The sequence below is a fragment of the Anomaloglossus baeobatrachus genome, chromosome 3 (assembly GCF_048569485.1).
Source record: "Anomaloglossus baeobatrachus isolate aAnoBae1 chromosome 3, aAnoBae1.hap1, whole genome shotgun sequence".
NCBI classification, from domain to species: domain Eukaryota; kingdom Metazoa; phylum Chordata; class Amphibia; order Anura; family Aromobatidae; genus Anomaloglossus; species Anomaloglossus baeobatrachus.
In genome coordinates this window covers 512,278,060-512,306,005 of record NC_134355.1, presented here as the reverse complement: position 1 = coordinate 512,306,005, position 27,946 = coordinate 512,278,060, and the positions used below count along the sequence as shown (strand labels likewise).

The 27,946-nt window shown below is 40.5% G+C and overlaps 1 protein-coding gene across 3 annotated transcripts in view; it reads right to left on the bottom strand.

The window, feature by feature from the left end:
• The window catches only part of PLCH1 (phospholipase C eta 1), a 232,913-nt gene that overhangs the window by 51,582 nt on the left and 153,385 nt on the right, over positions 1–27,946 (bottom strand). For all 3 annotated transcript variants that reach the window (XM_075340717.1, XM_075340716.1, XM_075340718.1), the window contains exons 9-13: positions 25,850–26,021; positions 21,905–22,012; positions 18,190–18,351; positions 12,003–12,068; positions 6,309–6,391 (exon numbers count right to left, since the gene is read on the bottom strand). In XM_075340717.1, coding sequence (XP_075196832.1) covers positions 6,309–6,391; positions 12,003–12,068; positions 18,190–18,351; positions 21,905–22,012; positions 25,850–26,021 — 591 coding nt within the window. The remainder of the gene's footprint in view (positions 1–6,308; positions 6,392–12,002; positions 12,069–18,189; positions 18,352–21,904; positions 22,013–25,849; positions 26,022–27,946) is intronic.

The window sequence follows — 27,946 nt, the reverse complement described above, 5'->3', positions numbered from 1 at the left end:
GGGGACAAACAAATGAATACTATATGAATATGCAATGGAGAAAGCCAGGGTAGTTACTTACCTCCTCATTTTGAATAAATATTCTTTGTATTGAAACAATTTTTGACTTGCCTTCTTCTATGATTTATTTCAAAACCAGAACCCTTGATCCAACACTAACCCTACAAACATTGCACCCCAAATCACTTCATGACCCCGCACATACAGATACTGTACTCAATAGTGAATTACTGACAAAACTTTCTGGTTTTACCTATCTTGTATAAAAGATGGCTGGACTAATTTACTAAACAAGCAATTTGACTTTTCGTGTCACCTCCATTTCCTTTTAGATTGTATTGTGTATTCCTATGAGCAGGGCCCTCACTTCTAGTGTTCTAGGCAATTAGTTTGCAATTATGTAATGTATGACTCAATCGAACACTGCAACGTTATATGTTAGCAAATAGTAAAAATCATATTTAAACAGTGCCATTATAATTATTCAACTACAGAATGAAATACGTAAATAACGTAAAGGTCATGAAAACATAAAAACAAAAAATATAGCAAAACACCAACTCTATCAGATAACCAGAAGGGTTCAGAAGGTTAACCATCTCTACTGTTGGTTGAACGCTTGCCTTCAGGATCCTGCTGCTACTTTGTGAAATGTGTATGTTTATTTCAATAAAGAGAATGTGAAAGAAGTTATTCTCCCAGGGCAACAAAGATCAGGCATGTTGAAATGTATACTCCTTCCCTCTCCAATAAAAACACACACAATAGATTAGATCATTGGCCAATTCCATCTAAATCATCAGGTTTAAATAATTGCCGCCATACATCTCAGGCACCATTAGCTTGAACACTCACGTGCCAACAGCAGGGAGACGCCCGTAGTCATTATTAGGATGGCTTTGCCCAGATCTTTAAAATCAGTGGGTTTGGCCGTGTTTTGTAATATTATAAATATATACAGTGGTGCCCCCTTCCTGATTTCTTATTCTTTGGCATGTTTGCCACACTTAAATGTTTTAGACCACCCCAAAAAAAAAAAATATTAGACAAAGATAACAAGTAAACTGTCTGGAAAAGGTTATAAAGCCTTTTCTAAAGCTTTGGGACTTCAGAGAACCACAGTGAGAGCCATTATCCACAATTGGTGAAAAAAAAGGAACAGTGGTGAACCTTCCCAGAGGTGGACGGCTGTCCAAAATTACCCCAAGTCCGCAGCGACAACTCATCAGGAAGGTCACAAAAGACCCCGGAACAATATCAAAAGAACTGCAGGCCTCTATTGCCTCCGTTAAGGTCAGTGTTCATGACTCCACCATAAGAAAGAAACTGGGAAAATATGGCCTTCATGGCAGAGTTACGAGATGAAAACCACTGCTGAGCAAAAGATCATAGAGGCTCATCTCAGTTTTTTCAGAAAACATCTTGATGATCCAAAGACTCTTGGGAGAATACTCTGTGGGCAGATGAGACAAAAGTGGAACTTTTTGGAAGGTGCATGTAACATTACATCTGGAGTAGAAGTAACACAGCATTTCAGAAGAGGAACATCATACTAGCAGTAAATATGGTGGTGGTAGCGTGATGTTCTGGGGCTCTTTTGCTGGAAGATTTGCTGTGGTAAATGGAACCATGAATTCTGCTCTCTACCAAAAAATCTTGAAGGAGAATATCTGGCCATCTGTTCGTGACTTCAAGCTGAAGCACACTTGGGTTATGCAGCAGGACAATGATCCAGAGCACACCACAATGGCTTAAGAAAAAAAAATTATGACTTTGGTGTTGCCTAGTCAAAGACCTGACCTTAATTGGGTTGAGATGCTGTGGCAAGACCTTAAAAAGGCATTTCATGCTCAGAAACCCTCCAATGTGGCTGAATTGCAACAATACTGCAAAGATGAGTGGGCCAAAATTCCTGAAGAGTGATATAAAAGACTCATTGCCAGTAATCGCAAACGCTTGATTGCAGTTGTTGCTGCTAAGGGGTGCTTCACACACAGCGAGCTCGCTGCCGAGATCGCTGCTGAGTCACGCTTTTTGTGACGCAGCAGTGACATCATTAGCGATCTCGCTGTGTGTGACACTGAGCAGCGATCTGGCCCCTGCTGCGAGATCGCTGCTCGTTACACACAGCCCTGGTTCGTTTTCTTCAAAGACGCTCTCCTGCTGTGACACACAGATCGCTGTGTGTGACAGCAAGAGAGCGACAAATGAAGCGAGCAGGGAGCAGGAGCCGGCGTCTGACAGCTGAGGTAAGCTGTATCCAAGATAAACATCGGGTAACCAAGGTGGTTACCCGATATTTACCTTAGTTACCAGCCTCTGCAGCTCTCACGCTGCCTGTGCTGCCGGCTCCGGCTCTCTGCACATGTAGCTGCTGTACACATCGGGTTAATTAACCCGATGTGTACAGCAGCTAGGAGAGCAAGGAGCCAGCGCTCAGTGTGCGCGGCTCCCTGCTCTCTGCACATGTAGCTGCATTACACATCGGGTTAATTAACCCGATGTGTACTGTAGCTAGGAGAGCAAGGAGCCAGCGCTCAGTGTGCGCGGCTCCCTGCTCCCTGCTCACACTGGTAACTAATGTAAACATCGGGTAACCATACCCGATGTTTACCTTAGTTACCAGTCTCCGCAGCTTCCAGACGGCGGCTCCGTGCAAGCGCAGCGTCGCTTACACGTCGCTGCTGGCTGGGGGCTGTTCACTGGTTGCTGGTGAGATCTGCCTGTTTGACAGCTCACCAGCGACCATGTAGCGATGCAGCAGCGATCCTGACCAGGTCAGATCGCTGGTCGGATCGCTGCTGCATCGCTAAGTGTGAAGGTACCCTAAGGGTGGCCCAACCAATTATTAGGATTAGGGGACAATCGCTTTATCACACAGGTCCTTGTAGATTTGGATTTCTTTTTCCCTTAATGTTAAAAACCTTCATTTATAAACTGCATTTTGTGTTTACTTGTCTTATCTTTGTCTAATATTTAAATTTGTTTTGTCATCTGAAACATTTAAGTGTGACAAACATGCACAAGAATAATAAATCAGGAAGGAGCAAAGGGGTTATCAGTGTACAGCTTGTATAACTGTATATTTGGTGTGCCCTCTATATAGCTCAAGACACCGATAAATGCCTAAACCACTGGCAACAAAAGTTAGTACATCAAAGAGTGAGAATGTCCAAAATGTGCCCGATGTACCATCATGTATTTTGTGCAGCCACCATTATTTTCAAGAACAGCTTTAAATCTCTTGGGCACAGAGTGCACTGGAGTGTCACAGGTTGCCAGTAGAACCCTCTACCACACCTCAATGATGACATCATCGAGCTGGTGGATGTTCGAGACCTTGTGCTCCTCCACTTTCAGAGGATGCCCTACAGATGTGCAATAGAATTTAGGACTGGAGACGTGGTTGACCAGTCCAGCATCTTTACCCTCAGTTTCTTTAGCAAGGCAGTGATCATCGTGGAGGTATGTTAGGTTCGTTATGTTGAAATACCGCCCTGCATCCAATTTTCTGATGGAGGGGATCATACTGTGCTTCACTATGTCACTGTACATGTTGGCATCCATGGTTTCATCAATGAACTGTAGTTCCACACAGCTGTCAGCGACACTGCCACCACCTTGCTTGACTGCAGGTAAGACACACTTGTTTTTGTACGCTTCACCTGGTTGCTGCCACACACTTGACATCATCTGAACTAAATAACTTTATCTTGGGCTCATCAGACTACAGACATGGTTCCAGTAATCCATGCTATTAGTGTTCTTGTCTTCAGCAAACTGTTTGCGGGCTTTCTTGTGCATCATCTTTAGAAGAGGCTTCCTTCTTGGAGTTTGGACACACCTTCTCATTCAAAGAGTTTTCTTTATTTTCATGACTCTGAAAATTGTAGATTCACATTGAAGGCATCAAAACTATGAATTAACACATGTGGAATGAAATACTTAAAAAATTGTGAAAAAAAATGAAAATATGTCTTATATTCTAGGTTCTTCAAAGTATCCACCTTTTGCTTTGATTACTGCTTTGCACACTCTTGGCATTCTCTTGATGAGCTTCAAGAGTTAGTCACCGGAAATGGTTTTCACTTCACAGGTGTGCCTTGTCAGGTTTAATAAGTGGGATTTCTTGCCTTATAAATGGGGTTTGGACCATCAGTTGTGTTGTGCAGAAGTCTGGTGGATACACAGCTGATAGTCCTACAAAATAGACTGTTAGCTGCTTTTTTCTTGCCATAATACAAATTCTAAGTAAAGAAAAACGAGTGGCCATCAGTACTTTAAGAAATGAAGGTCAGTCAAACCAAAAAATTGGGAAAACTTTGAAAGTGCCCAAAAACCATCAACCGCTACAAAGAAACTGGCTCACATGAGGACCGCCCCAGGAAAGGAAGACCAAGAGTCACCTCTGCTGCGGAGGATAAGTTTATCCGAGTCACCAGCCTCAGAAATCACAGGTTAACAGCAGCTCAGATTAGAGACCAGGTCAATGCCACACAGAGTTCTAGCAGCAGACACATCTCTAGAACAACTGTTAAGAGGAGACTTTGTGCAGCAGGCCTTCATGGTAAAAAATCTGCTACTAAACCACTGCTAAGGACAGGCAACAAGCAGAAGAGACTTGTTTGGGATAAAGAACACAAGGAATGGACATTAGACCAGTGGAAATCTGTGCTTTGGTCTCATGAGTCCAAATTTGAGATCTTTAGATCCAACCATCGTGTCTTTGTGCGACGCAGAAAAGGTGAACGGATGGACTCTACATGCCTGGTTCCCACCGTGAAGCATGGAGGAGGAGGTGTGATGGGGTGGGGGTGCTTTGGCTTTGCTGGTGACACTGTTGGGGATTTATTCAAAATTGAAGGCATACTGAACCAGCATGGCTACCACAGCATCTTGCAGCGGCATGCTATTCCGTCTGGTTTGCGTTTAGTTTGACCATCATTTATTTTTCAACAGGACAATGACCCCAAACACACCTCCAGGCTGTGTAAAGACTATTTGACTAAGGAGAGTGATGAGGTGCTACTCCAGATGACCTAGCTTCCACAGTCACCAGACCTGAACCCAATCGAGATAGTTTGGGGTCAGCTGGACTGCAGAGTGAAAGCAAAAGGGCCAACAAGTGCTAAGCATCTCTGGGAACTCCTTCAAGACTGTTGGAAGACCATTTCTGGTGACTACGTTTTGAAGCTCATCAAGAGAATTCCAACAGTGGGCAAAGCAGCAAACAAAGCAAAAGGTGGCTACTTTGAAGAACCTAGAATATAAGACATATTTTCAGTTGTTTCACACTTTTTTATTAAGTATTTCATTCCACATGTGTTAATTCATAGTTTTAATGCCTTCAATGTGAATCTACAATTTTCAGAGTCATGAAAATAAAGAAAACTCTTTGAATGAGAAGGTGTGTCCAAACTTTTGGTCTGAACTGTACTGTATCTATCTATATATATATATATATATATATATATATATATATATATATATATATATATATATATATGTATAATATACACACACATATACATACATATGATGCATATTCATCATAACTTGGATTTTGAACTTTGGTATTGCAGTGAATGTTTCTGCCACAAAGGCAAGTGTTGCAGGATGCGTCACATTTTGGTGGTTTCTTTTCTTTGTATTTTATCAGTCAGTATGGAGACATTTCTGGCAGCTTGTTAGTTGATTTTGCTGAACATATATTGGATGATTACAGATCCAGTAATACTCCCCATTCCCAGCCAGGTAAATGATGGAAAATTGGCTATAAACAATCTGATCGGCAGTTGTTTGCTGGTCTGTTTAGACCGTTAATACAACATTCTATGCATATAGAATATTAGAATATTGGCAGCATTTCTCCTATGTATACGTTTCCTGATTGTCAGTTTAAATGGGCCTCAAGAAATTAACAAAAAGTGATATGAAATTATGGCAAATTCTGATTTTAATCCAACCATACATCTCAGCCCAGAAGTCTGCACAATGCTCCTGGCTATATTATTTGATCAAATATATTTTACTGTAAAAGAACAGAATTATAATATATAAATATGCTTTTTGCAGACATTACAGCTCTACTATGAAAAATAATACTGTGGCACAGTGGGAACTTAATAATGTACTCATTATATGAGACAATGTGCTTCTACACAGCACAGCTGAATGTGATACAGTCTAAGGTCAACAGTCTTAATGACGATTAATGAGACGCATATATTATTAAATGCGTGCGCCCAAAGCCAACGCATGATCATAGTGATACAAAGAATTCTGGATATATTGCTACGAGATCTGACCTGTTCATCTGCCCCGATTCCCTCGGTGAAGAATCTTCATCTTCATCAGTACTGCAAGATTTTGATCTGGATTTTGACGTTCTCTGCAGGATAAACAATGAATACAGCGTCACTTTCTATGCGCATGACGCTTACCTGATATTATGGAGTAGAAACCAACTTGTAGGTTGTATTTATGTATCACAAATTCAATGCAACATATAACAAATATATTACAAAGATAAAAAGTTATCATTTCAATCAATGAAATATTTCCTATACTGTATGTAAAAATGTGAGTTGTCAGACAACATACAAGAATTGTATTCATGGGTCACCAAACATTTGGTTAAGAGGTAAAGATTAAATGGATCCGAGAATCCAGGCAGATTTCATGGTGTTGCTCTTGAGATGCCCATACATCGTACATCAAAGCTGCTGAAAATGACTAAATTTGACAGGACTGAACAATTGAAGGCTGGATTGATGAAATGAAGTATTATTTGTTTCAACTGAAAAATATTCTGAATCTTTCAAAACACTGGTAGGGCAAGTTGTATTTTTTTAGCTATTGATCTCCATTGGCTAAATCAAACTGCTGTTTGGTGAACACAGGGTTAATGATTGACTGATATAATCTTTTCTGCATTGTGCATGAAGCCATCGCTTAAAGAACGATCATTCAACCAACTACAGTTCATTTATAGGGCAATTTTCATATAATGTGTATGTAGATAAAATCTAAAAGCCATTAAAACAACAATTCTGACTTTGGGGACTAAAATTAAAGAAATATGCTGATTCATACAATACTACATATATAGTGAAAAAAAACAATCCCTTTAAAATTTCTTATTTTATTAAATATGTCTTAAAAATTTCCCAAGTGATTCACCTATCTAGAAATTATCAAGGGTAGTATAAATATACACCAGGGTAGCCACCCCTATACAGAGGAAATACAATCAAAGGCAGAACACCGGGAGTATGGGATCCCAAATGGGATTAATCTGGCCCTATTATGGACCTACCACCTCAAACCTTCCTACCGACGGAGGTAAATCACCTTAACGTAGCTGGGCGCCCCCGTTCGTCGGTGGCTATCCCTCACTTACCCTAATAAATTCCCTACCATATGAGGAAAAATGCCTGAGCAAGTTACCACTAATTATTGGTTGGACTTCTTTTACCCCACAGAAGACTTTATAGAGAGGGCAATTATAGCTCCATCTTATTACTCATAACAATATTCAACAATAGTGGGACACTATAATACGCCGTTTAATATGCTCAAATTCAGCTGGTCATTAGATCATATACAGGGATAATAGATACCGTAACATCCTGTCCAGTTAATATGCTCAAATTCAACTGGTCATTAATTCATATATTGAGATAACAAACGCGACAGTATTATTGTCATTAGATCATATACAGGGATAATAGATACCATATCATTAATTCATATATTGAGATAACAAACGCCACAGTACCCTGTTATTTATGATCAGTCATTATGCTCCAACTCAACCGGTCATCAATTCATATACAGGGATAACAAATACCAAATATCCAGTTAATACACTTGAATTCAACTGGTCATCCGTTTAATATACGGGGACAACAGGTACCATAGCACCCCACTATCTAGATCAGGTTGATATGCGCAAATTCAACCAGAATAAATTCATATACAGGGGCAAAAAGTCCAAATACCAAACTATCCTAATAAAGAAAACACGTTTAACTTGCTTTCAGCAAATCCTAACCTCTGGAACAATGCCAGTATGTACACTCATTATGCATGAATGGATATTATTTTAAAGCTGATAAATTAACTTCCCTTTATCAAGTGCATCCGCACTGCCTCGACGCGTTTCTCCACCCTCTAATCCGGTTCATCAGGAGGCCCAGGGAGACAGGGAACTATATACCATGCCTGGTGAAGAGACCTGAGTAGTCTCGAAAGCTTGCAATTATTACCATCTTTTCAGTTAGTCATTAAAAGGTATCAACCACTGAGGACTTCAGTTCTTTTAAACAATTTTTTTTTATATAAAATGAATATACACTACTGAAAAAGTTAGGGATACTTTTTGGCTTGGATACTTTGCTTTCGGGTGACATTTAAGTAAAATGTAAAAAGTTCAAGCAACAGTGATATTTTATCATGACAGTAGGGCATTTAAGCATCCCACTCTTCATGAAAGGTGGCCTGCAGGTCACTGAGGTTCTGGGGTACAGAGTTACGAGCAGCTACACGGCAAGTAAGCTGATCCCATGGGTTTTCTATGGCATTCAGGGCTGGAGAAAGTGCAGGCCACTCCATTTGAGGTACCCAAATCTCCAGCAGCCGATCCTTAATGATGCAACCTCAATGAGCTAGGGCATTGTTGTCCATGAAGATGAAATTAGGCCTATGATGTTCATGCAGTGACAGAATGACTGGATTAATTATGCTATTCAAGTAGTAGGGGCATATCACTGTACCATCTACAAAGTGTAAGGCACTTCTGTATCGAAAAAACACACCTACCCATGCTGCAACTCCGCCACCACCAAAGGCTTATCTTGTGACAATGACTGATGCATAGCCTCTCCTTGACATCACCAACATCAGTAGTGTCCATCATTTCTGCTCAGTGTGAATTGACTTTCATCAGTGAACAGCACTTAAGCCCACTGGTCCCTCGTTCAGCAAGACAATGATGCCTGTGCCTGGTGGTAAGGTCAGGTACCCTTGCAGTTCATCTAGCACGCAGACCATGCTGATTTAAACAGTTTTGAACGGTCTGGTGTGACACTTGGGTGCCTCTAACCTCCCTTAAATGTGCCTGGATTTGTGTGACATTCATCATCCTGTTCCGAAGGGCATTGAAGCAGTCACAATGAAGAAGTCATCAGTGTGGAATGTTGTCAAAAGACATCCACTTATATGCCTTTCTGTGACTCTTCGAGTCTCTCTGTATCTCTATTGCAACCTGCTGATGACACTCTAAACTCCGTGGCCACTTCTGTCTGAGAACATTCTGATTGAAGTCTCGCAATGACGCAGTACTGTTAATCAATTGTTAGGGGACGTCTAGGTCTCATGATGTCAAAATGTGAACAGCATGATGAGGAGGACTGTTTCAATATCAAATTAATTGAACCTCAAAAATTATTGGGTGAATCATGGATCAAACACCTGTTGTGAATTTTGCCATTAAGCTCCTTGCTAGAGAACACCAAGTGGTGCAAAAAGTACTGAAACATTGAACAGTTGGACATGTGCATTCCAAAGTTTAGAGAATGTCACATTATGTCCACCTAAAAAGGTTAGAGTGTGTTTTAGGATTATCCTTAAATTTCACTCGAAAGCCAAATATCCCTAACTTTATGTGAGTAGTGTATATTATGCTACAGAAAAAAATCTCACCTCAACATCCAATTCTATATGATTGCCTTAAACTAATCAGCCATGACATATAAGCGACATTTTTGATGGTCCAGACTTTTTACAGCATTTCACCATCTATTAGATATATTAGCCTACTTGTATTTTTTGCACTGCTTTTTTAGTGCTTTTTTTTCAATACACATTTTCATTGTTTTTGACCTTGTGACTTTTGCCTCTTTTTGTTATGTTTTAATGTAGCTGCTTTATTTTTCATACTTCTTGAAGTTTGGCTTTAATAAAACTTTATTGATACAGTCATATGTGGATTACACGTGTTCTGGAAATGCAAAAAAACCCCCTGAATATGTGTTTTTTACCTGTGGAATTATCTAATGCAATTCTATGGAGAAAGTCTACACATAAAACTCAGCGTACCCACAAGAGAATTTGACAGGTTGTGGATTTCAAACACGCATCGCAGGACAGTTTATGCTTCGTAAAAAGAAGCGCAGTGTGCAGGAGATTTATATATATCCCATCTACTTTGCTGGAACTATAAAACATTGTGTTTACCCTGACTCACCAAATTTTCATTGTGGGAACTCAACCTAAGGGGGCTTTCACATTGTGTTGTTCCCCACGTTCAGTGGTCCCACCAAGGCTCATGTCCATGCCCCGACGAAGCGGGATTCGATAATGGGACCGTTGAATATCATGGTGCATATGGAGTCACTGTGTGATCTGTCGTGCACCAGTTTTGGGCGTATACGCCTACTGGAGGTGGACACCCATACGAAGTCCTGATGGGACCGGTGAACTTAGGGAACAAAGCAATGTGAAAGCACCCTAAAACCACAGAGCGAGGAAATAAATGAGATTCATTATCCAAATACAATGATACCTAATCAAGGGGTGGGATGTAGTAGACAGCAAGTGACAGTTTTTCAGGCTGATTTATAGTCACATTTTTACCCCTGGAAGCAGAAAATGTTTGTGCAGATTGTGTCTGAGCAATTTTGACAAGAGACTACTCTGATAACTAGACTGAGTATAGAAGGACAGTTTTAGGGCTGTACACAGTATGCAGTGACCCAAAGAACGTAGTGCACATTCAACCAAACTGCTGAATATAAATCAATCCAAAGCCATTGTAATTTGCTGTACTTTTGAAAGGTAACAAAAATAAACCTATGCACCTATTCAATAATTCCCTGTACAGTTTCGATTACAAATATCTTTAAAAGTAAAAATGATAAATGTTCATATTAAAAGAAAAATATACAAACATGACAATGTAATAAATGGACCAAAACTGTAAATTGTGAAAATAAAATAACACTTCACATTGAACAATCTAAGGCTGCTTTCACACTTGTGTTGTTTTGCATCCGTTACAATTAGTTGTGTGACTTATGCAACGGATGCGTTGCAGATAGTGGCACGACTGATCTAACTGATGCTGCAAAACAACGATCCGTTGTTTTTTTTGTTTCTTTTACGGTTTTACAGGCAGCCGGCTATTGTGAACGGTCAGCTGATCACCCGGCAGCCGGGCGATTATCTGATTGTTCACAAAAGCCGGCTACCGGGTCGATCAGCTAATTGTTCACAGCAGCCAGCCACCGGGCAATCAGCTGATCGTTCACAGTAGCCAGCCACCGGGCAATCAGCTGATCGTTCACAGTAGCCAGCCACCGGGCAATCAGCTGATCGTTCACAGTAGCCAGCCACCAGGCAATCAGCTGAACGTTCACAGTAGCCAGCCACCGGGCAATCAGCTGATCGTTCACAGTAGCCAGCCACCGGGCAATCAGCTGAACGTTCACAGTAGCCAGCCACCGGGCAATCAGCTGAACGTTCACAGTAGCCAGCCACCGGGCAATCAGCTGAACATTCGGCCGCCGAGAGAGAGAGACATTGCTTTCAATGATTAAACACGAGCTGAGCATGCGCAGTGAAAAAAAAGGATTCCGACGCTCAAACAATGCTACATGCTGCGTTCCTGCCGCCCAACGGTCAGTCGTTCCACAACTGATGCATCAGGCGGCGGATGCAATGCAGGGCCATCAGTCGCAATCCGTCGTCCATACAAGTCTATGGGGGAAAAACGGAATCCTGCGAAATATTTTGCAGGATACCGTATTTCCTCAAGGCGACGGATTGCAACTGATGCAAAACAATGGAAGTGTGAATGTAGCCTTACACTACACGTTCCAGCTCACACAATGCTGCCGTTCCCCCCTACTTTGCATAACGTGCAATTCTGTGTGTTTAATAAATGACACTCATCATCCCAAAAAATACAAATCACAGCTATTCACACATCCAATACTTACCTTGTGTTTCCCAATGTTACCCATTGATGATCTTTTGGATTTACCCCGATCTTTTGTGTCCGGATTCTACACAAGAAACAAAAAATATAATTATTTGAAAATCTCATTCAGGACCTAAAATGTTCTCATCAATTTAGTATATCTAGTGTGATTACTGAGCAGAAACACAGAGACAATGAACATAACAAATAATGCTACATAGAAGCTGGTACATTGTGAGGTCTGAATTATACTAATATCAGAACACAGGTAAGATGGTATTTTCATAAGTCAGTCTTCCTCACATCACACAGGTGTTACAATATATAAAGGTTAACCTTGGACTTGGACCCTACCTGAGCACCCACACCCTTACAGAAGTGCCGTGATAATTTTTCATTACAATATATACAGGCTAACCTGTGATCCACTCACTAACATCACTTCATATGTTGATCAAAAGATTTGCACTTTTAAAACTGCTTAAAAAAATGGCTGATTACTACCTAAAATGCATCTTCACATCTAACAAGTTCCAACAAAACATAAAAAGGTAAAAAAAAATGTAAAACTTTCTTAAATATATATTTTCTTACTTTTGCCAAGATCTGTTCTCTTAAAGGGAATCAGTCACTAGATTCTTGCTACCCCATCTGACAGCACATGATGCAGGGGCTAAGACCTTGATTCCAGTAATGTGTCACTTATTTAACTTGCTTCAGTTTTTGCTAAAATCACTGTTTTATCTGCCCTTTGATCTATCAGGTCTAAGAAGGCTGAGCCCTGTATAACTCCGCCCATGCCACTGATTGGCAGCTTTCTACCAATGTGTGGTGTACACAGAAAGCTGCCAATCAGTGGTGGGAGTGGAGCTATAGAGTGTTAATGAACAAGGGTGACTACCCGGTTGTAGGTTTACTAGTCCTCTAATAATCTCCTGTTGATAGAACAGTGAGTTTATTAAAACTATACAAGCAGCCTAGTAAGTGACACTTCGATGGAATCAAGGCTTCTGTCTCTACATTATGCTGCTCTCAGATTAGGTAGCAAAAACCTAGTGACAGATTCCCTTTCAAGGGGTTGTCTACTAATAAGACAACCCCTTCTGAGGCAACGTTTCCCCCAAGTAAAATAAAAAAGTCTATACTCACCTCCATGGCCGGAGCGGTTCCAGTGGTACTGGGGCTCATGTGACATTGTGACATCATGTGAGCCCCACGCCCAATCAGCACTGGCTTCTGTCTCCCCACCTTCAGACCAATCAACAGAAATGAAGGTCAGTGGCTTACTTTCTGTTGATTGCTCCTGTGTCCGAAGGCGGGGAGACAGTAGCCAGCGCTGATAAGACGTAGGGCTCGCATGATGTTGCAACATCACATGAGATTCAGCACTGTGGCCCCGTCCGTGAAGTGACCTATAGGCTTTTATAGTTTACCCTGGAGAAACGTGTGGTATCAGAAGAGGTTGTCCTAATAGTGGACTCTCTTTAATGAGAAAATTTTAGTTTAGATCAACAGGATAAAAACCTGAAATTCATAGTTCACAGCTGAGGTGGGTACCATTGTATGTAGTCTATGCAGTGAGATGTACACATCACCAGCGCAAAAGGATCTTTTGTCCTATGCCACTCAGGCTACAAAGCTTAAAGGTAAACTGTCAGAAGACTTTTGCCCCAAAATCACCGCTATCTTATGATTCTCTTACTACCGTTTCCAAAGATGTTTTTAGTTGCTACTCGCATTGTGTGCAAATTAAGTCTATTATGACAAGAGGTAGAGATGTTGCCAGGGTCGGCGTCAGCACCCAGCACACATGGACAAATGCCTGGGCCCCTGGACAGCTGGGGGACCCCACTCGCAGTCTTCAGTCCTGCGGGCCCCGGGCTGAGTTCCGGTCACTGCACTGCTTGGGCTGGCAGCCGCACTATCCTGGATAATGTGGTTGCCGGCCCTTTAATTCACACAGCATTCACTGCTGAATGCTCCGTGCTCTTCCTGAATTGAAGTTCATCGGTGGACAGAGCTACCGAGCATGTGCTCCAGTCCCACAGATGAAGAGGAGCCGCAGCGCAGCTCCAGCCATAGCTCCAGCACACTGTGCACAGTGTATGAATGCACTGTATGGCCCCCCTACTCCACCCCCCCCAATCTGTATGGGGCCCCCCTCCACCTGAGCTGTATGTTCTACCCCCCCGATCTGTATGGGGCCCTCACCCCATCTGAGATGTATGTTCCACCCCCCTGATCTGTATGGGGCCCTCACCCCATCTGAGATGTATGTTCCACCCCCCTGATCTGTATGGGGCCCTCCCTCCATCTGAGTTGTATGTTCCACCCGCTGATCTATATGGGTCACCACTCCAGAGCTGTATGTTCCACCCTCCCGATCTGTATGGGCCCCCACTCCTGAGCTGTATGGTCTTTCTAAGAGCTGTTGGTGCTCCCCCTTGAGCTGTATGGGAACCACATAAGCCATATGCGCTGCCACCCCAGAGGCGTATGTGCTGCCACCCCAGAGCCGTATGTGCTGCCACCCCAGAGCCTTATGTGCTGCCACCCCAGAGCCTTATGTGCTGCCACCCCAGAGCCTTATGTGCTGCCACCCCTGAGCCGTATGCCCTGCCACCCCAGAGCCGTATGTGTGGCCCCACAGAGCTCTATGCCACCCACCCCAGTAATGTTTAGGCCCCCAGAGTTGTATGCTACCCAAGTAACATTTATGCCCCCCAGTAATATGTATGCACCTCAGTAACATGTATGCCCTCCAGTAATGTCTATGCCCCCAGCCCTTTCCTGTCATTTATATATTGTAGCCCCCAGATCCTCCTGTGATGTATATACAGCAGCGTCAGTGTGCTCTGTGTGTGGCCATGTCTGTTAGCGACAGCCATTATGCAGCACAGCCACATGCCCGGGAGAAGCTGGACGGGAGACAAGCGGGGGAGGTGAGTGAGGCTCCTGTCGGCTTCCCTATATTAATAATATCTCTAATATGTATGTATGTATGATGTGTATCTATGCATGTCAGTGTATATGACTGTATAGATTTATGTCTGTCGATATGTATTTTTTGTGAATTTGGCTTTAAATATGTATGTGTATGCATCTGTGTATGTGTGTGTCTGTGTGTGCATGGGGCCCAATGATACTCTTTTGCCCGAGGCTCACAAAAATCTGGAGCCGTCCCTGGATGCTGCAGTTCTCTCCTGGCAAGTCACACCCAATTTAGCTTGATTGATATTCTCGAGGAATGGGCGTCGGATTATACGGCTTGTCCTTTGTGCTCAAAAAGTACAAAAATATTTTATTATTTGGAGAATAGAACCTTACTTTTCCTCATGTTAGCTGGGTCCTGCGGAAGGTGCTCTTATCCAAGCGGTACCAGCACTTTTTGCACTGTTTGGGCTAATAACATAAATCTACATCTGTACGCTCCAGCCTAGCCGCTAGTAGTAAGTAACTAATGTGTGCACTTAGCACATACACTAAGGGGTACTTTGCACACTACGACATCGCAGGTGCGATGTCGGTGGGGTCATGTCGAAAGTGACGCACTTCCTGCGTCGCTCTCGACATCGTAGTGTGTAAAGCCTAGATGATACGATTAACGAGCGCAAAAGCGTCGTAATCGTATCATCGGTGCTGCGTGGGCGAAAACCAGAATTACGCCGTCGCGACGGTCCGATGTTGTTCCTAGCTCCTGCGGCAGCACACATCGCTGTGTGTGAAGCCGCAGGAGCGAGGAACATCTCCTACCGGCGTCACCGCAGCTCCCATTGGATATGCGGAAGGAAGGAGGTGGGTGGGATGTTTACATCACGCTCATCTCCGCCCCTCCGCTCCTATTGGCCGCCTGCCGTGTGACGTCGCTATGACGCAGCACGGCCCGCACCCTTAATAAGGAGGCGGGTCGCCGGCCAGAGCGACGTCCCAGGGCAAGGTGAGTGCATGTGAAGCTGGCGTAGCGATAATTTTCGCTACGCCAGCTATCACCACATATCGCTGCTGCGACAGGGGCGGGGACTATCGCACTCGGCATCGCAGCATCGGCCTGCAATGTCGCAGCGTGCAAAGTGCCCCTAAGGCACCAGAACAATATTCAGTGGTGGTGGCAATACGTCTTAGGTCACAGGCTGACCCATGCCATCATTAGACTTGGCCTGTTATACCTCTATAGTTTCACAGAACAAGCTGTTAAAAATCCTTCAACTAAAAGGATTAAAATATGAAATGGGAAATCAGCATTTAGAGAGAATTCATGGTGAACACTTAGTAAAATGTCACAAACAAGTATAAGCAAGATAAAAAAGAATACAAAACGAATGCAAATAAGTTATATGAAGAAAATGTTTATCTATAACCACCTAATTACTTCGAAAGGTGAAGTGGAAACAGCGAACATCCAGGTATGACGGCGTCCCGCGCTTTAAACATTTGCTAATTTGCCAATAGCTGTAAAAGCCAAACAAACAATGTGCAGACAGATGCCGTCTTTATCAAGCCATCTGAATGTTACAGCAACAAAGCTTCCCCTGGGACAGAGACCAGAGCCAAGAAAGAAAATCTGCTTATTTCTGTATACAGATACCGCTAGAAAGATATTTAAATCCCCAGCATTGCGCACATCATCCAACATGGCGGAGGCACAAGACGTCTTAAATTTTGGTTTGAATCTTTATACTTATTATTGACATATGGTACTCCATGCATCATGACCAAATCATCCAATTACTATGATACTGCACTAGAGCCATTGGAGGATGCCATTATGTGACCCATGGAGATGGTATCACTTAGTTCACACTAATATCTTGGCTTCTGCCTATTAGGATGTTTTTGTATACAGATACCTATGATGCCCTTATCTAGAACAGGATTGGTCAAAAAGAACATTGTTACGGTATATAATGCTTGTAGACTGTAGGTTCTCTCCCCCACTGTTCCAGACTGTCACTGTCCATTAGTTCATTGCAAATTATATATGGATTTTGTATGTAACCTTTTTCTGATATACAGCACAATCAAATTAAAGGGACAGTACAAATAAATAATAATTATAATTTTCTTGCAACTGAAAACATATACAGCCATGGGAAAAGCAAAATGAGTAAAACTAAGCAACTAGGGTGGCACAGTGGCTCAGTGGCACTGCAGTCTTGGAGCGCTGGGGTCCTGGGTATGATTTTATCAGTCTCTCATATCGTTCTGGAGGAATAATAACCCACTCTTCTTGACAAAGCTGTTCATTGAGGTTTGTGGGCATTTGTTTATGCACAGTTCTTAAAACTAAGAATTTCACATGGATTGAGGTCTGGACTTTGACTGCAAAACCAGCTTTTCTTCTTCAGCCATTCTGTTATAAGTTGCAAGTGTGCTTTGGGATGACTGTACTGTTGTATGACCAAGTTTTAGCCAAGTTTAGATTTTGGTTAGATGGCCTCATATTTGACTCTAAAATACTTTGGTATACAGAGGATTCATGGTCGACTCAGTGACTACAATCACTTCTACACCACAATGCTTGACAATTGATATAACATATCAGGATGTTATGATAAAACATAATAATGACTCTATATAATATATATGTGTTTCACTTTTTATATTGAATTACTGAAGTAAATTAACTTTTGAGGATATTCTAATTTATTAAGATATACTTGTATATCTTAAAACCTGCATGGAATAAAATACTAAACTATATGAGAATATTGCATAATGATGGATAATTAGCAAGCTTTATTTAAAAAAAGAAGAGAACCCCTATTAATGTTACCATGCACAGAAGAAATGGATACTGCAATGTTGAGTGGTCTGATTAGTGACAGTAGAAAGACGATAAGTCATATAAAGACAAAAACAGAATCATGCTGAGAGGGATATTAATGGGACCTTTGCAACATTCAGGTTTAATGGAACCTGGCAAATATGTAGTGTCTATTTGTTTCATCAACTACAGCAGTCAGGCGCTGTACACACTGTTACCACTGCTCAGGGCAGTGATCTGCTGTCACAGTCAGATAAATGCTTGTATGACAGGTTATCAATGATGCGGGGAGGGATTCAACAGCACAATATGGGCTATTTTGATACTGTAACACATGTACAGAGCCTCATTTTTCAAGCCGGACGTCACCTGAATCGATCGGACAATTTCTCGGAGCTGAACAATTCTTGATTAATTCCTGGTAAAAGGCAGCAGTTTGTACCTGTTTTAGGTTAACATTCAGTCCCTCGTGAGTTGCCTTTAGTAAAGCTCTCACAGTGAAGCTGTCCGGATCCTCCTTGTCCCTTATCTGAGACTCCTTCAGCAACGACTCCAGTTTTTTTCTTATGAAGGATTCTACTTGGTGTTCTGTTGTCCCATTGCTCTGCAAAGGATTAAACACAAAACCCATTAACATGTGATTCATTCACTGCTCCAGGCCAATTCATAAAAACGTATTCCGCTATGCCAAAAAAACCCAGCACTGAATGCGATTTCTCCATCAAAGCAAATTCTGTATTTGTTTCATCTAAAGCAACAAACAAACCACTGTAATCTACCGTGCAAAAATAACCAGTGTCGCCAAGCAAGCCCTCGTGTTCCACATTCACTGGCGCTTGGCACCTGAGGGTAAGATGCTATACAAAAGGATAAAGGTCAGGGTTTTAGCATCCTAAAATCAAATTCAAGTTTGTACAGAAAATTCATGTGAAAACTTGATTTATCTTACAAAGTATATTCTTACTATAAATATATCAAAAAGAAGTTTAATATGAACATTAAGAGAAGCGCTGATACTAGACACTACATATCCTGGAAGGTAATCCTGCACATCTATCTGAAGACAGTGGCATAACTTAAAGTTCATAGACCCCAATGCAAAAGCTCCAATGGGGCCCTCAATTATTGCAAGTATTTTCATATAGGCAAAGAGACTTCTGGGCCCTTAGACTCCAGGGCCCGGGTGCGATTGCAACCCCTGCACTTATTGTAGTTATGTCCCTGTATACAGAGTGTTTACACCTTTGTGGTGACTAAAATTTGGTACCTGCACTTTTATCCTCCTTGCCCTTCCCATATATTTACTAGTTACCACTACTTCTACCTGGATATCCATTGGGCCAGTTATAGTATGGGTAATGTCAGAGGTGTCCTAGGCTTATAAGGGGTGAAGCTTGTTTAAAAACTCAGATTATTAGTGCAAACTGTCTCTTCAGAGAGGACGTAGGCAAACTCTTGTGCCACCTATTGGAAATAGCAATCCTAAAAGTCAAAACTGACGCTTTAATGAGCCGTATCATATGACTTTGGATTTATGATATATCAGAATCTCAATTTGCAGACACTGTGTTTCGGGATGATCGCCCCTCGTCACTGCAAAGTATGAGATCTGATCTGGCTGTATGAGAAGCTAAGATTTCCCCTTAGACCACATCTATCTATCGTTCATACAGCCAGATCAGATCTCATACTTTGCACTGACGAGGGGCAATCACCCCGAAACACTGTGTCTGGAAACTGAGATTGTGACCTGGCATAAATCCGAAGTCATGTGACAAGGCTTGTTAAAGGGTCACTTTTGACTTTTACGATTGCTACTTCCAATAGGTGGCAAAAGAGTTTGTCTACTTCCTCCCTGAAGAGACAATTTGCATACTTACCAGAGAAGTATCGCAGCTTTAAGTTTTCTCACTACTGGCATGCTGTAGTGGTGTGTCAGTCTCCACAAGAAGAAAAGTTTTCCCCTTAGACTATAAGTGAGCATTCCCCGGGGGGTTGGGGTATTTCGAAATAGTACTGGAAAAGGATTTTAGCATCTCTATTGTAGCAACACTAATGGTATAACCAAGTTGTTTGAGAATACATTTTATTACCCTATGTTAACTGTATTATTTGTTTTGTTTTTTTAAATTACCCAGAACGCTTCTGAACAGATTATTTTTTATAACATTTTATTTAAGATGAGAAAGAGGGATAATCCGGCATCCAAGATCCATAAAAGTTGAATTTTTATTGAAAAATCTTTAAAAACTTTCAGTTCATATTCAAAAAAGGCAGAAATACAATGATGAATAATATCCAGGATCACATAAACGCGTTTCAGACTAACTATCCTTTTTCATTATATTGCAGTTAACATGTGTCTATGATTGAAAAATCTTTAAAAACTTACACACTGCAAGGATTGAAAAAAAGAAAAAAAACTAATATTTCTTTTGTCACAGAATACAGTCCACATCTTAATAGCATCAAAAAATAGTTCAAAAACCATTTACCAATACTATACCAAGATAATAATTTAAAAAAAATTCTATCAGAACTGGTAAAATTTGTGGCAAGAAAGGCTCCTATTTTACATAACATGTTATCACCAAGCCTTTTTCTGTACGGGGAAAATATTTCCTCCAATATGGATTACAGGGTCCATACTGTGGGCGTTGTAAAGTGTGAGCATTTAAAAAAAAAAAATTCTTGTCAACATGCCGATAAATCAGATTTTTTTGGGGTCCTCCATTACATCAGAAACATTTAAAATAAAAAGTTACATCAGTTGTAACAGCCAATTTGTAGTCTACCTAATAACATGTGTAAAATGCAACTTACAATATGTAGGCTGCACTACAGACCCATTAAAAGTACGTATCCGTGGGCACCTGTCAGATGCCGCAAAAAAATGATGGTGAAATGCTCAGCAGTTACGAGACATTTCTCAGAGATACACAATGGAGATACAAGTATGTGTAAAATTTAGGAATAGAGAGGGTTAAAATGTCTACCCGTGGAAGAGATCACAGGAGGATTCTATTGAATCGTGAGTCATGGTTAATTTACTATCTGCAGACTCAAGCCCCGCAGGGACTTAATAAAAGGCATGACCTCATATACTATTACAATTGAGAATTAGGTCGGATTGGCGATATATATATTTATTTTCTATTTTTTTTTCTTCTTTAATATGATACACATGTATGAAATGATTTTTTGGAATCTGCATTATTTATATATTCTATGAATATGTTGGCGATATAAGCAGGACCGGGCAGTCTAAAATGATTGGCTGTCAATCGAAATGTGACAGGATATGAGGTAAAACGCCGTAAAAGTTTTTAAAGATTTTTCAATAAAAATTCTACTTTTATGGATATTGGATGCTGGATTATCCCTCTTTCTTGTTTGGATTGTTTTCCCAGTTGGCACTGACTGAATTCGTTGTACGGTTCCATGGATGGGTGAGCTGACCTTTTCCTTCCTTTGATTTTATTTAAGATTGATAAAAAATATATACAGTATATATCCATTACTTATTTCCTGCAGCTGAAATACCTTTAAGTCAATTTACCATTAGTCACCTGACCATATTTCTGGTTTTTATATCTTGCTTGTGGGACATCCTGTACTCTGAGCGCCTGTATATCTACTCTCACCCCTTCCCTGAAGTACAAGATGGAATAATCCTAATCTATAATATATATAATCCTGTCCTCCTATATGTCTAACATCTCCGCTCTTCAGAAGGTAGCAGTAAAAATAGCAGCACCTTCAGTCCATCTGTAAGAGTGGAGAAAGATCACAGGAACTGTAAATCATTTACGCTCAATGTCCAGTCCACAGGAAACACTGGAAGCATGATAACCGTTCTGCACAAATCTTCAAGATAATGAAAATGAACTGTAGCTACTTGTGAACTATAGAGGCATTATCTATTGACAATTCAGACACATTTAGGTGCTTTACCACATCTCTGGGAGTAATAATTGAATTAATAACTTTAATAGATTATTGGTAGACTACTGAATGGGGCGGAGCTTGAATTCCTGACATAGCCAAAGGGTGAAGAACAGGGTAGGCAATTAAAAAAATCAGATACTTTGTACAAGCTAAATATGTCATATATAACACTTTATAATATCACACTGGTAAAGAAGAAGTGCACTTACAAAGCAATGACTTAATTTGCATTCCTCTTCTATCTCATCTGCACTGTCCTCATCAGACACCTCTCCCTCGTCAGCATCCTCCGCCAGGTCATATGGCAACTTTTTTCCCTGGTAAAATATACAACAGAAATTAATCAAATTTACAATATTTGAAGATTTACAGCTCAACTGTTCTATTCTGTAAAGTTGATTGTGGAACAAGTAACCACACCTATCCATCAGCCTAGTCAAAATTCAAAAACAACATTTGTGAAGGCTCTATCAATTGAAGAAGACTCATGGACAGGTCTGGTCACAAGCTCCTCCAAAGCCCCAATTTCTGGACAGTAGTACAATCTCTGAAGAAAGCTTTACTGCCAAACATGGGAGGAGAATACTTGAATATTAGTAAACACCACAAAATTGTATCCATTACACATTTATTGAAATGCAAAAAGTGGACAACCCCTTTAAATGAGTCGTTAACAAAATGTGGCCATTTTTATACAAATTTAATTCATTATGGAGTAGCAGGGAAAACTGCAGCTGCCTCAGAGTATAAGAACGTTAAAATTGGACAAAACTGAAATTTATACTCAGTACAAAACATGACTTCTTGGAAGAAAGAAAATAAGATTAGGTATGCATTTCCCATCTTACATTTAGTCATTCATTGAAGTGGCAAAACCATGTACATTGTTAAAACATTGGACTTTAACTATTTTATGTTAAAAGTTAGAGTGACTCCTAAGCGAGGGCTGCATTTTAGGTGGTGGGCTGCAGAGAAGTGCATAGTTAAACACAATATCATAGTTTGTGATAACTGTGTAATTTTTATATCTTTTATTTGTATTTATTTGGGGTATTGTCTGTCTGATTGTCTTGCTGTTAAAACAAAAAAGGAGTCTTGTGATTTAAGTGTGAATTAAGTGTAGTAGCCACACCTGTTACTTGCTGGTTGGAGAACTACAAATTCCAGTGACTCCTATGAGAGGGCTATTAAGCAGAGTGTGTGCTGCATTTTAAGAGACTGGGGTGCAGATAAGTGCATAGTAAAACACATTATCTTAGTTTAACACAAGAGCACATTCCGGTGTTTTCCTTGCTAGTTTCCATTCTTTCTCTGCTTTTATGTGTACTGTTTATCCCCATTTAAATTACGGAAATAAATACATGGCTTAAGAATTGATTCAGGAAGGAAGGGTTTAGTTTGATGGGGATACCGAACATAAATGGGACATGTTTAAAGATATATTATTGGAATCATGTAAAAAAATTATTCCATGTGGTAATAAAATGTTTAGGAATAGAAAGAAACCACTATGTATAAAAAAAGACAGTACAAAGTATAATAAGACAAAAAAGAGCATTTAAAATCTTGAGAGTAAGAATACAGAAATAGCATTTCAGGAGTATGAAGCTCTCAATAGTAAATGTAAAAAAAAAAAGAAATTAGGCTAGCAAAGTTAGCAACTGATACAAAAATCGCCAGCGACATTAAAATACATCCCCCAAAATTTTATAAACGCATCAATGCCTAAAGAAAAAAAAATGTATAGTATTGGCCCCTAATAGATGATGACAAGGTATTTGTTGAGGACAAAGAAAAGGTTGAGACATTAAACAAGCACTTTTCATCTGTGTTCACCAATGAACTAACTGTTCCAGGGGTCATTCAACAAAACATAAAATCAAAGTTCATCATCTGGTATGACTAGTTTAACACAAGAGGAAGTACACCTGTGTCTGAGCAAATTAAATATTGTCATATCCCCTTGGCTGGATGACATTCATCCACAGATATTAAGAAAACCGATGTCAGTAATTGACAGACAGCTGTATCTCATCTTCTTAGACCCTTTTTCTAACAGAGTTGGTACCTCAGGATTGGAAGATGGCTGACTTTGTACCAATATTTAAGAAAGGTAAGAAGGTGAATCCAGGCAACTATTGTATGGTAAGTCTGACATCAGTGGTGTGCAAAGTTTTGAAGGGTAATAAAAGAGAGGACATGCAAATATATATCACAAAGAATAATATAATAACGGACAACCAGCAAGGTTCCCATGCTCATGCCAGCACATGACCAGGCCTGTTTGAAGTTCGCCAATGACCATCTGGATGATCTAGAGGAGGCATGGGAGAAGGTCATGTGGTCAGATGAGACCAAGATATAACTATTTGGAATTAACTCCACTCGCCGTGTTTGGAGGAATAGGAAGCATTAGTATAATCCCAAGAACATTGTCCCAACCATAATGCATGGGGGTGGAAAATCATACTTTTGGGGTGCTTTTCTAAATGCAAAGGGGACAGGATGACTGCACCGTATTGAAGGGAGGATAGATGGGGCCATGTATTGCAAGATTTTGGCCAACAACCTCCTTCCTTCAGTAAGACCATTGAAGATGAGTCGTGGCTGGGTCTTCCAGCATGACAATGACCTGAAACACACAGCCAGGGCAACTAAGGAGTGGCTCCATAAGAAGCATTTCAAGGTCCTGGAGAGGCCTAGCCAGTCTCCAGACCTGAACCCAATAGTAAATCTTTGGAGGGAGCTGAAACTCAATGTTGCTCAGTGACAGCCCAGAAACCTGGAGAAGATCTGTATAGAGGAAAGGGCCAAAATCCCTGCTGCATTGTGTGGAAACTTGATCAAAACCTACAGGAAACGCCAGATCTCTGTAATTGCTAACAAAGGTTTCTGTACCAAATATTAAGTTTTGTTTTTCTATTGTATCAAATACTTATTTCATGCAATAATATGCAAATTAGTAATTTAAAAATCATACAATGTGATTTTCTGGATTTTTTTTTATTCTGTCACAGTTGAAGTTTACCTACGATAAAAAGTACACACCTCTCCATTCTTTATAGATGGGAAAACTTGCAAAATCGTCAGTTTATCAAATACTTATTTTCCCCACTGTACATGTGTGGTCAATACAAAGGACTGGCACATTACATATTTTTTCCAAAGACCATACTAAGGAACAGGGTCCACTTATTACGGATGGAAGACAGGCTATTCCAGCAGTTAAATAGGAAAGGGTGGCAGAGAACCTCCTCAAAAATTTAGGAAAGCAAGTTTTTACATAATAATAATAATAATAATAAGCTAAATTTAGGCACAACATCCGGTAGATAAACCTCTAGTGTTCACTCTACAGACTTTGCTAAATATGAGTACAGGTAATATTCATATTACAATATCCATTACCAGATATGAATGTAATATTAGCATCTCCAGTTGAGGCTTCATTAGCAGAGAAATTCATTATTACATATATGTTCTCAAAAATTCCATATTTCTAATTATTTTAGATTCGCCCATACATTATAAATGAATAGGGCTGCTAGCTGTTCTGTAGTCAGCAGGGTAACATTAAAACTTGAAATATTCTGTTTCATTTTTATTTTCTAGAGACTCTTCAGAGTTTCCATGTACGTAGTCGTGCTACAGCTTATTGTCTTACGGGTGTCCAGTATTTTATTTTCATTGTCTATTCTTATAAGCCATCGGCGCACAACATGCTGAGACCTCAGTCCTCTCAAGCCCACCATGCAAAATAGCAGCAACGCTAGATGTATCACAATAGCCCTTCTCAGCTGTATCCCCTATGTCGTCTTCACACGTCATTGTGGTTGGTACTGCAGCTCAGTCTGTACAAGTGAGATAATATTGTATATGGATCGTACATGGATATTGCTGATTCAGGGACCAAAATGCAGAAGCTGTGGTGCCGCAACCCCTTCACTCTAAAGCACATGGGCAATAGGTCAGGCCATCAATGTGAAATTGGAAATTTCCATAAACAATATATATAGCCAAGTGGAAGCAACTCAGAATGTGTGATCTCTTATAGTCAATATAATTTTCATCATGTGATTAAAAATATCCAATCAATAACATAAAAACTACGCTACACTTATTGAGAAATGTAGCGGCTCTATATTCAGGATTACCTTGACAAGAATTTTGCCCTTAAGATGTTGGGGGCTGGGAAGTTGCTTGTTTTCACCAAGTGGAACTGAAGATAAGTCAAGTTTGTCCCCAAATATTTCTTTTAGATACTGAGCAATTTTCCTCTGCTGTTGGATATTACAGTGGTTTTCAATAGACAGGATAACTGGATACCTAAAATAAAAAAGGGTAGAAAAAAACCCAAAGTGTAACAACAAACATGAAACTCAGCTTTTGCTGATATGATCCTTGTCTTTTACCTGGAATATCAATATCAAAAAGCAATTATAGGACAGTACTGATGCTGGCCCTGGCTTTTTACAAAATTCATGATGGTACACATTGCAATCCTCCTTGTATACTAAGATTCCTTTTGTTTCCCAACAGTACAGTTGAAAGCTGAGGACACTGAGGGGTATAGATTTTTGGGGAGCCATCCTGTGCAGTGATACAACAGTCCTATGTAATATTATTGCTAATACTCTGAGACATCAGTATGTGGAGTCATAATCATAACTAATGATGGGCAAATTCACAGATATCTGGAATCAGCGTGTTCAACCGGATTATAAAAAAAAAAATGTTTAGGACCGGAATTAATTTCGGATATTTGGCCGGACACAGATCCCCATATAACTTTATGGGGACCCGAATACTGTGCTTTAAAATCGTGGTAGAAAGAGCAAAAAGGATTAGAGCAGGAGGGTTATACTTACCAGTCTTCCACGCGGCGGTAACACTACTTCTGACGCCGCTCATTAGCCTCATACATAGTCACTGCTTCCCCCGCCCACCGGCAGTCCCAACACCTCTGATTGGTTGCAGTAAGACCAACACCCCCACAATGTGAGACAGTGTGAGTGACTGTTTTGAATCAGACATTCTGTAAATGTCTAAAAATAAATAAATTAAAAAAACTAGCATAAGTTCCCCAAATTGTGATAATCAGCACAGATAAAGCATATGGCTACAGCTCCCAGGAGTGTGCTTATCGTAGCTGTGTATTTAAATAAATAATTTCAAAAATGGCAAGTGGTGCCCCCCAATTTTGATACTTAGTTCTGATAAAACCAACAGCTGGGGTCTGGAATTCTCAGGCTGAGGAGCCCCAAGGTTATGCTCCCCCCCCCAAAAAAAAAAAAACAAATCTCAAGCTCTTGGCAAAAAAAACCTGCAGCTGTCTGCCAGGAGAAGCAGGTCTGTGGGAACATCCAGCTGTGATCGCAGATAAACTGAGTGACGTCATCGCTCACAGCTGTAGCTCAGTCAGTCCCTGCCTGAAGCCCCAGGTCCGGTCATGTTTTCTAATGTGCCCGTGACCTGTGACCAGTAAGAAGTAGAACCGGGATCGTCGTGGGATCTTGTGTGGATTACATCAGAACTGGGTGTTTGGGGTTAACAAATTAAAGGAAGAAGATAGTGGGTTTTTTTGTATTTTATTTAAAATAAAGGATTTTTTCAGTGTTTGTGTTTCTTTTTCCTTACAGATTAGTAATACGGGTCTCATAGATGCCTCCCATTATTAATCTAGGGCGTTGTGGCAAATGTGACCTGTACTCAAACCATTATATTAACCCGATTACCGCACCCGGGCAATCCGAGCAGGATAAAGTGCCGGGATTCTGGGCGGCTGCAGACTGCTATTTTTAGCCTGAGGGGCAATAACCATGGACCTCCCCACTAGTGTAATGGCAAAAAAAATTTTTGATGAAATCATGTGCAATCGAGGAACTTTTATGGGTAATTTAAGAATAAGTATTTTTTTTTTGTTTTTTAAAAAAAAGTTCCCCCTTTCATTCAAATGAAATAAGGCAACAATTATTTTTTTCCCCCAAAAAAGGACATGCAATTTTGCATTATTGAAACGAAAATGTTATTATGACACTGACTGCATCTGAGGATTTGGACGTATTTGCGGACATGAAAATATACCTTCACCCTGGACCAATTACTGTTGCTACTATGTGACTTACTGCCTAATGATATTATATTATATATCTTTTATTTATGGCACTCCCTGTCTTGATACACATCTGCAATCTATTTCAATGTTTATATTCTTATCCCCATTAGAATACACTGCTTGTGCGCGTGCGTTC